We start from the raw sequence: 10,287 nt of genomic DNA on the forward strand, positions 1-10,287 counted from the left end.
AACCTTTATTGTGATTTAGGCTTACTGAGCAGTAAATTCTTTCAAAGTAAGCCAGCCCTGGGAATGCATCTACATATGCACCCTGTTGGGAGCAGATTTGGTCCTTATAGGATTAAGTAGATCCAGGCCTGCTTCTGCCCTGCTTTGACCTCCTGGAACAGGCAGGGAGAGCTGCAGGCTCCAGCTACGACTGCCCAGATACCAGGGGGCTCCTGGTGGGGCAGGCTCAGCCTGGCACAGGGCTCCAGGTTAGGCAGTCTCAGCCTGGCAGAGGTCTTCAGGGGGACAGACTCAGATTAGCATGGGAAGCTGTCCCAGGAGCCTGTGGTGAATTCACCATGGACACTCCCTGCCCTCCCCCCACCCCTGGCAGGTGTGGACAGGGTACCATGTCCATGGGCAGCTGCCTATGAACCCCAGGCCCACAGCACCCCACCAAGACCACACATACTCTGGACAGTTTCCACTCAACCATCTTTATTTTCCTCCACCACAACACACTTCCTTCCATCCTCCCTCCCTAACAACAGCCCCCCCACCTCAATTACCACCACCAAATCAACACATTTTTGGCAGTGTTCTCCATGCAGCTATTTAAAAGAGTGTGGTTGATGTTAGGGTCAGGGGGAACGGTTGGCTGGAGGTGCCTATGGAGCAGAGTCTGGGGAGAGATGCCTGGAACCACAGCCTCTGGGGGGGACCACCACAGGTGCAGACACTGTGGTGAGGCTGGTGGACCAGAGGCTCAGCTAGGGGCAAGAGTGGGTGCTGTCCAGCCTGCTCTCCCTCCTCCTCCATAGGGCCATAGCCAGCAGGGCCTGTGGGCAGAGCTGGCCCAGCAGGGGCCATCTCTTGCTTGAGGGCCACATGGAAGGAGAGTGAGCATTGGGTGTCAGCCCAGGTGGGCAGCATGGCTGCCAGGGGACCCAGCACAGGAGCAGGGGCAGGCAGGGGGCCCTGGCTGCTGCAGGCAATGCTGGACCTTCTCTCAGCCCCATTGTGGGGCTTGGCACAGGGCCATGGGTAGCTGCCTGAAGGCAGGCAGGGCCAGGGCTGGGAGCTGAGTGGAGGGTGTCATGAAGGTGAGGATGCGGTCAGTAAGGCTAACCGTACCTTGTCATGTAGCTACAGATGCATCACAAGCAGGTCCAAGGAGGTGATCCTCCCCCTCTATGAGACACTGATCAGGCCGCAGTTGGAGTACTGAGTCCAGTTCTGGGCGCTGCACTTCAGGAGGGATGTGGACAGCATGGAGAGGGTCCAGAGGAGGGCCACTCGCATGATCAGGGGGCAGCAGGGCCGGCCCTACAAGGAGAGGCTACGGGACCTGAACCTGTTCAGCCTCCACAAGAGAAGGCTGAGAGTGGATCTGGTGGCCATCTATAAACTTACCGGGGGGACCAGCAGGGAATGGGAGAGTCCCTGTTCCCCCAAGCACTACCAGGAGTAACTAGGAACAACGGCCACAAGTTGACTGAGAGTAGGTTCAGGCTAGACATCAGGAGGCACTACTTCACAGTCAGGGCAGCAAGGATCTGGAACCAACTTCCAAGGGAAGTGGTGTTTGCTCCTACCCTGGGGGTCTTCAAAAGGAAGCTAGATAATCACCTAGCCAGGGTCGTTTGACCCCAGTACTCTTTCCTGCCATGGCAGGGGGTTGGACTTGATGATCTGCTCAGGTCCCTTCCGACCCTACCAATTATGAAACTATGAAACTATGAAGGTGACTGCCAAGGCTACAATAGCGTGCAGTACCTGGCGGTCCTTCTCCATGGTTTCCATTGCCCAGGCTACCACAGCAGCCTGCCATTCCTGTGCCTCCAGCAACCTCTTGAGGAGAGCAGCGTGCCTCTTCTTGAGGTTGAGGAGCCTGTCCCAGAAGGCATGATCCTTTTGATCCCTCTCCCACTTGTGCTCCACATCCTGGGTGCACAAAGCCTGGTGTCTACCAGCCACTCCTCTGCCACAGTGACTAACTGGTCCAGCAGGAAGATGCAATCTGGCATGCACCACTGGCAGAGGCAGTACGTGTGGAGGGCGCTGGTGGCAGATAGTGGTGGTGTCCCTGAAGTTGCATCTCCAGTGGGGACTGGTGCCTCTACCCCATGTGCAGCTGCTGGACCTGCAAAGCAAGGACAAAGAGGGTCTTTGTGAGAATTTGCAACATTTCAGAGGTAACATGCACTGTACTGAGGGGGCTACGCATCACCTGGCTTCAAACTGGGGGTCACGCACACAACGGAGCCAAGGCACCATGGTAAATAGACCAGGAGGCCCCTGCCAAAGGCTGCCACCAGCTGAACCCTCCATCCCCACTCTCTCCATGGGGCACTTAGCCCCTGTCCTCCCCTCCTGTTAGGCCTCTCTGGAGTGGCCCCCATGGCATGTGGCTTGCATCCCAAGCATACCCCTGCTGAGAGTCCCTCAGGCACTCAGTAATTAGCTGTTTTAGCACACCAAGGGGTGCCCAACTCACTATACCTTTCTGCTGCTAATTGCCATGCTTTGGAGCACCTGAGAACCTGGTGCGGGACCCTGAGCTTTGATGGTGCCCCAGGCAAGCCTGAGCTTATCTTCAATGTGTGCCACCACCTGGAGGGGTACCTCTGCTTACACTACAAGCCTGATGCCTGCAGCCAAGGAGGAGATTGCCACTGCCATCAACAAGTGTCTCTGCATGTGACAGGTCTCTGGATGCTGAGCTGGGAGAGCACTGGCTTTTCACTCAAGTTCTGCACTACCTCCTGCCTCTCTGTGTGTTGTTGGGGGGGACTCCAGAAGCCAGGTCAAGCAGGGTGGGCAGGCCAGGTATGCAGCCCGGGGGTGGGCAGCAGAGCTGGCGTGGGCACAGGTGGCCATAGCACTCCCTTGCCTCCCTGGCTCTCCCGTGTGGGGCTTACCAGAAGGGGATGGCAGGCAGTCCTGGTGGCCCAAGTCTGTCCCTGCAGGCAGCAACGTGGTGTGGCTTGCTGGCAGTGCCTCAGGGCACAGAGGCATGGCTCCTGGGCTGCCCAGGCAGTGGCCCCCTCTGGGGAGGATATGGAATTGGTCACAGCTGGTGTCTTCCCCGGCTTGTTCTCCGCACTGGATCTGCACCTCAGCATCGCCCCACAGTGAAGTAAGGTCAGCAGTCTCTCCTTCTGCTCAGCTGGGGCCCCAGGACACTGTCTGTGGCATTGATGAGGCTGCCATCATGGGTGCTTTGACAGACCCTGGGGGCTCAGCCAGAGACTCCAGGTGCCTCCAGGGCTTGTCACATACCTTCAGCAGAGGGGCACAGTACCTGGGAGGCATACAGGTGGTGGAGCAGGCCCCGGGGGCCAGAGTTGGGATCACAAGCCTGCTGTAGCCAGCACGGACTCACACCTCTGAGACCTGATGCCCAGGGGCTGGCAGCAGTTGGCACAGGCCTTAGGGTCAGGTGAGGGGTCTAAAGGCCAGGCTGGGACAGGTAAAAAGCCTTCCCTGCCATGGGCATGATAAACTCCCAGCCCTGTGACTCTGGCTCAAGCAGGAAGCTGCCCCCTTGTGGTTTGGCTGACAGGGAGCAAATTTGCTCCTAGTCAGTATCTACATGTGTGCTACTGGGCAGTACTTACTGTGCACTTAATTGAGTGCCTGCATTTACAGGTACAAGTTAAATGAACAGAAATTTAGTCTACTGCACAGTGACACGTTACTGAGCAGTAGACTAATCTACTATAGCCAGTGACACATTACTGAGCAGTAGACTAATCTACTGCACAGTAAAGTGTCTTGTGTAGCTGCACCCTAGCAATGTTAGATCTGGCCTGTAGAGCCATATCAGCCAGCCTGTGGGGCTCCCCATGGGTCTGGAAACCTGGCAGTGGGGAAATGGTAGCAATTAACACTGCTGCTACTTCTCTGCCATCAAATTTCCACATTTTCTGCCACCAACAGAATCAGACCCTGACCACAGGGTGAGATCAAGCTCATGGACCAGATCTGGCCTGTGAACTCACACACACACACACACACACACACACTCTCTCTCTCTCTCTCTCTCTCTCTCTCTCTCTCTCTTTTGGGTGTACGAGTGAATCATGCTGCCACTTTTAATCCAGAAAAAAAGTGTGCCTCAGGTATCAAGTTTGGGAAACACTGCAGTAGGGAGATACAGTATATGTAATTTTTTAGGGTGCCTCATTGGGAGCAATACTTGAACCTCAGTAACCCACGATCTACAGTGAGTCACTCCCATACTTTGAGATGGGTGGGTAGGTCTATTTCTGCCTTTCAATATTTACGAAAAACTTTCAAAGATATCAGTTTTACCCCAGTGCAGGATGGGGAAAAGTCTAGAATTTTCAGAAACATTTGTTGGATGGGAAAACTTCTCATCCACTTCTATTCAATTCACGGGATCAAGAAACAGATTTTTCAACACTGGCAAATGGACAGTCTGCTCCATATTTCAAATGTCTTGGGTTCAAAAACTTGTCAGGTTGTTCATCAAGTTTTTAACTCTTAACTTTCCACTGAATGTCATTACGAAGTAATTGTAACAATGTTCTTTATATGAAAATATCTCTAATCCAAAATGTTTCATGTTTTAGCAATCCAAGCTAAATAAAGACCAGTTAAGCAGAACTGGTGTGTTTTCTGTACAGTGGGTTGATTCCACTGAACCCAGCTCAGCAAGGCAGAATTAGAAGTGTTGTGGAGCTTTCAGAGTTTAAGTTTGTTCCCTTTTCTCAAAGGAAGGAGAGAATCTTGATCTAGGAACTGCCATAGGGGCCACTATTATTTATAATGTATATGGACAATATAGTGCAGCACAACTGCACAGAGATTCCTGAACTAGCTCAAAACCAGAACCAGGTTCTGCATTAGCTAATTTAATCTTTTTAGAAATTCCAGAAGTGCAAAGGAAACCTTTTAGCAGCCATTGATAGGGAATACCTCAGGTGGGATGGAATTGATAATGCCAGTCCTTCATGCCCAATCTTCTGGGGCCTGGGAGGGCTAGTCGAAGATGGGAAGGAACAACTAGGACTGGTGATCTATCCTATGGTGAACTTCAAGTACCAGATAAGTTGGATTTATCCCGAGGCTGCCCTAATTTGTGCTGAGGCCTGGTTTGAATCCTAACAGCCTTGAGAATGAAGAGACCATGAAGGGAGGTATAAAAGTTACTTCTGCATCTCATCTCTTAACTGAGGTGCCAAATGCAGTTCTAGTGCAGGTGGGAATCTGCCTCTCACTAGGCCTGTAGAAGTGTTCAGTGTTCAATGTTCTTGAATGTTATGATATCAATAACTTTTGTAGCTTGTCTCAAATATTAAATCTATTTTTACATATTCAAATAAATATATGGCAGAAAATAAAATTCATCAGAAGATGGCTGAGAAGAGTGTGGAGTAAAAGGTACTTTCTGCTGGATTTCATGGGAAGTTCCAAAGACACTGGAATGTAGGCATGGATGTTAAACCTCATCATGGCTATAGCAAAAGCGGCACCAGCTGGTCACATTTTGGAAGTGAAAAGGTTTATCCACAATATCATACACAATTGCTTTCACACCTCCAGGGAGCATTAAGATTCACACTGCCAGGGCTGGTTTGAGATATAGGGCTCCTATAAACGTAAGCAGAGCCTGCCCCAATGCACTAGAAATCCAGCATGTTGGAGCAGACTTGTTTAATCGAGTTTGCTGGATCACGGAAATTGACATGCTTTGGCAGCCTTCCACTTCACGTGTATCAGCGTCCCTGCATGTCTCTGTGCTAAAAAAATGGTGGTGGTGCACTTTGACATAAAAACACACTTGATGCGTTTTAGTTCAAAGCGCCCTGCCACCATTTTTTCAGTGTGGGAATGCTGATACACGTGATGTGCGGGCACTTGTAATTATTGTGGCTCACTAATTAAAGTGCCTGATACCATGTCCCAAAGCATGTATAAAAATGGCCATAGTCACTAGAGGGCTGTGTGCAAGGTCCCAAGCCCTTAAAAATGTTTCCAAGCCTTCTGAGTGAGAAGAAAAACTTGAAAATGTGACTTAAGTGTAATTCATGTGGCAGTAATCTGCCTCAGTCTGCAGAAAGCCTGAAACAACAGTCTTGAGAGATGACACCTGCTTCATTCACCTGTTCCTACAAAGTCTGAAATCTGCTTTAGGGATCTGCTTCTTAATAGAAGACAGTATGAGAGGCCCTAATCATATACCTCTATCATGTCCTACTAGGTAGTGTCAGCATGAGAATAGCTTATGTGGGCTCCTTCAAAATGGACCCATATCTTTCTGGAGATAAGGCCTGGGGGACCCAGCTTGCCTCAGAAGCATTGGTGAGAGAGAGCCCCATCCTCAGGAAGATGCGGGTCCATCCTGAGGGAGCAAGGACTCAGCCCCCACAGCTACTATTATCTTGCCACTCAGCAGGATATGATAGAGATATGTGGTGAAAGGAGGGCAGTTGCATATAGAACTGACTCCTATTGTAGAGCATGAAAAAGATAAGCCAAAAGAAACACAGTCACCAGAGTACAGAGGGATTTTCTTTTCCTGTAAAACAGCAAAGGCCAACCTTTTTGGAAGCTATGCCACAAATTAGTCCTACACTCCCCCCGAGTGCCACTCCAATCCCCTTCCTCTGCTGGATCTGCTGCTCTTCTTTCTGTTTCCTACCCTATCTGCTTGCAGGCTGTCCCCTCCTTGATCCATCATTTGCCTCACGCAGAGGCTGCCCATGCCACAGGTTGGTCACCCCTGCTGTAAAAATATCCTTAGCCTTTGGTCAGCATAAAACAGAGCAAGCTGCAAATTTTTTGTTTTTAACACAGTCATGTAAATTATTGCTCCCAGCATGCCATATTCCATCACATCCCAGCATCTTTACTGCAACCTATCGTGTTCATGAGCACACCATCCCTATCAGAGAGGAAGAAGCCACAGTCCAGGGTGTAAAATTCTATAACTTTGGCCACTTCTATTGACCATGGAATATGTCTGTGCTGAGTTACAGATGTTATAAGATTTCTTTCCTGAAAGGTAGGATCCAAAGGCTTTCCCTTGAGATATGCCTTAGTGCTGTCTGAAGCTGTAAACACTGGATAGAAAGATTTTCATGAGTTGTAGATGAGCATGAGTTCAACCTCCCTCCTTTATTTTCTTTGAGAAACTGGACCCTCTAGCACTGTAGATGCTCCAAGACAGCATATTGTGCCCAAGACTATTTCTGAATCAGTAAGAGACTTACAATGTTTGGCATGACTTGCACTGAGAAGATTGTTCCTGGCACTAACACTTATTCCCCTGCATGCACAATACGATGGGAATGAGTGAATCAGTTTAGAAAGCATGGTTTCATTTTAATTGAATGAGGCTAGAGAATTTACAACCAAGGGATTGAGATGACAGAGGAGTATCAGTTTAATAGACAGGACACCTATTTCATACATTGTTAGATTCTCTGGGCCACCCAGTGGCAAACAGGGTTTAGCTAATGGTATCCAGTTAGAGACAATGAAGAGAAATATTTGGAAATGCTGCTGTCTTCTCCAGCATCATGAGATATAAAAGAGTGAGTGCAAAAGACAGACTACCTGTCTGTTTTGTTCATAAAATTGAATATCCTGGTACATTCATTCCATGTGTTGCACCTTTCCTATAAAAAGGTGTGTGTTCCATGTGTTGCACGTTTCCTATAAACCACCTGTGCACCAGCTGGGCTCAATACCTGGGATGTCAGTAGAGCTCTGGAGACCTTCTCCTAGAATGCAAGCTGCCTTCTTCCTGCATATGCAAAACCATCAGAAAATATTCCCTGCCCAACAGAGAAGCCATGTTGGAAATCACATGAGAACATTGGTACTTTTACTGTTTGTTAGCAAAGGCTAGCAAGTTCCTTTGATCTGTGGGCAAAGCCCCTATGACAGTATGTGGCTTGAGCCCTTGAGGCTCCTGTGTGGCAAGAGGAGCTGTGCTAGGAGTTGTTTAGATGGGGACAGCACAGAGCCCAGGCTGCTTTGCTTTTCTGTGTTGTGATCTTTGGGGTTTGGGAAAGGAACCTGATAAAGCAGACTGTTAGCAGTTGAGTTCTGTTGCTCGGTTCTAATTACATAACAAAAGTCCCAGCATATCTCACAGAGACACTAAAGCCAATAATCCTGCTCTTCTTCCTTCTTGTGGAGGTGTCTTCATTCCCAACAGTGGCTGATTCCTCCTGTAGGAGATATGGCTACATGCTGCCTCCCCTATGACAGTCCTTGTGACCCACCAAGCAGTAAGAGAGCTAGACTTCTATGCTGTCCTCATCTGCCTGAAGAATAGTTGTGACATGCAAGAGTACTTTGACATTTTTGGCAACAGAGTCTCACCAACCCTGTTCTCTGAGTCAGTTCTCCATCTCCTACTATTCTACCATGCAGCCTCCAGCATCATCCCTTAGGAAAATGATATGTGTGTCTGTGCACACCCTGAGACTTGACCTTCCTGAATTAGCAGTTACTTCTGATACTTTTTAGATATGCTGGCACTGCCTGGGCTTCTTTCCAGTAGGGGTGTGCGAAACAGGCCCTATTCAATTCAGATTCAGATTTGGCCTGAATCAGGGACAGTGATTCAATTTGTTGATTTGGATCACTGTCCCCAATTCGATTGGGCCAAATCCATATCTCAAGATTCAATGCTGATTCAGAGGATCAGCGATTCAGCCAAGACACAGCTTTAAATGTTTTTTCTACATACCTCAAGGTACCAGTCGCAGCTTGTGAACACTGTGATGGAGTGTCCCTCAGAAGTGTGGGGGGGGCCCCCGCATGCTCAGCGGTGAACCCAGAAGTGATATGTTACAGGCTGTGATTAGTCTCAGCATAAGCTGAAGGAGCTATCTACTCATGAATCAGGATAACACTAAACATTCAATATGGCAGGAAGAACAGGGTGGTAGCCAGGAGCTGGGGGCAGGCAGGGAGAGGTAAGAAAGAAGCTCTTTTTGTTACAAGTAACCTTCTTGCTCCTACAGATTTCCAGAGGTCCTTAAGACCCACAGCTCCCTGGCTGCACACAGGCCTATGAGCCCAAACAAGATGAATCACATGAATTATTTCCCCTCACCTTTCACTGTGTCCCACCGGTGAGCCTCACTTCTTCTAATTCACAGAGATATTGATTTCTGGTCCTTTTTCGAGGTACATTAATTCAGACTGGAAGAAAGAAGCAGAGGCCAAGGCAAGGATCACAGTCTGAGCAGCCTGCACACCGAATATGTAGCTTCATTCAAACACTTACACTGGGAGACAGCTGCATTCTCCACACCCAGTTTGGAGCCAACACCCATTCTCTGCTTGTTTTGTAACTTGCTACTAAATCTCGCTCAGAAACTCCAGTAGCTTTCTTTACCTGCAGCTTTGTGGGGGTGGTTTCCCTGTGACAGAGGAGTGACTAACCTGTATTTCCACACTATGGAGCTATATACACAGCCAAGAAGCACTTAAAGCCCTGACTTCAGCTCACAGCTCTGAGACTGTGTAACTTTGGGCAAGTTTCTTATCCTCAGAAGTGATCTTTTATTAGACAGTGCTTCTCTTAGACCCTGAGACTGTGCTGTTTTCAGTGGTACTGAGCACCTCCAGCTCCCACTGATGTCATGTGGAGCTCAGCATCTCTGAAAAAGAGGCTAAGGCACTCCAAGATGCACCCTCAGAAACTGGAGCACCAACAACTTTTGAAAAAGCTGGGCTCCTCTTCTTCGGGCCTTGGCTTCCCCAGCTGTGACACTTAACTGTTGGGACCCTTTGTTAATCAAAGCACTTGAGATCTTCAGCTGAAAGACACTTTCACAAGGGGAAATTGCTGATGTGTCCCTGTACACTGAATGCACAGCAACACCTCAGGATTTGGCAAATTGCTTTCCTTTCATTGTTTCTGTACAGAGCTGTGAAGACAGGATACTGGAGTCTGGTGTCCCACACAGGTCTAGCAGTAGCATGCTAAATAATTTACTGCTCCCCAGGCTAGGGATATAAATATAGTTTAGAAAAGTATCCATTTAACTTCTTCTAAGTATATCAGTTAAACGGTTAATGGATAACACAGCAACTCACAGACAGCTGCTGCTGGGAGCTGCTTCTGAGGCCCTTGGGGGTGGGGAGAAGGGAAGGAAGCTGTGTTGTCTGGCAAGCCCAGCCAGACAACACAGCCCACCAGAAGCCCCATGCTGGGTGGGAGGGAGCACCTGTGAACTAGCAGCTAATGACTTAATAATTAGGCTGCCCACTGTTTTCCTCCTTAACTTCATAGGCTAAGGGCATTAGTTCCCTGCC

The 10,287-nt window shown here is 49.0% G+C and overlaps 1 protein-coding gene across 2 annotated transcripts in view; it reads right to left on the bottom strand.

Annotated features, from left to right (window-relative positions):
• Positions 1-1,667: 1,667 nt before the first annotated feature.
• The window catches only part of SLC4A9 (solute carrier family 4 member 9), an 82,093-nt gene continuing 73,473 nt past the window's right edge, over positions 1,668-10,287 (bottom strand). Inside the window, exons 21-23 of one of the 2 annotated variants that reach the window (XR_002095554.1) lie at positions 9,080-9,168; positions 7,661-7,787; positions 6,600-7,623 (exon numbers count right to left, since the gene is read on the bottom strand). Coding sequence is in view for 1 of the 2 variants with exons in the window: in XM_019506593.1 (XP_019362138.1) it covers positions 9,115-9,168 (54 nt within the window). In the remaining variant the exon portion in view is untranslated. Of the gene's footprint in view, positions 2,123-6,599; positions 7,624-7,660; positions 7,788-9,079; positions 9,169-10,287 lie in introns of those variants that run through there. The other variant, XM_019506593.1, reaches the window with a different exon arrangement.

The sequence above is a fragment of the Gavialis gangeticus genome, unplaced genomic scaffold, assembly GCF_001723915.1.
Source record: "Gavialis gangeticus isolate Ggan-Ray unplaced genomic scaffold, GavGan_comp1, whole genome shotgun sequence".
NCBI lineage: Eukaryota > Metazoa > Chordata > Crocodylia > Gavialidae > Gavialis > Gavialis gangeticus.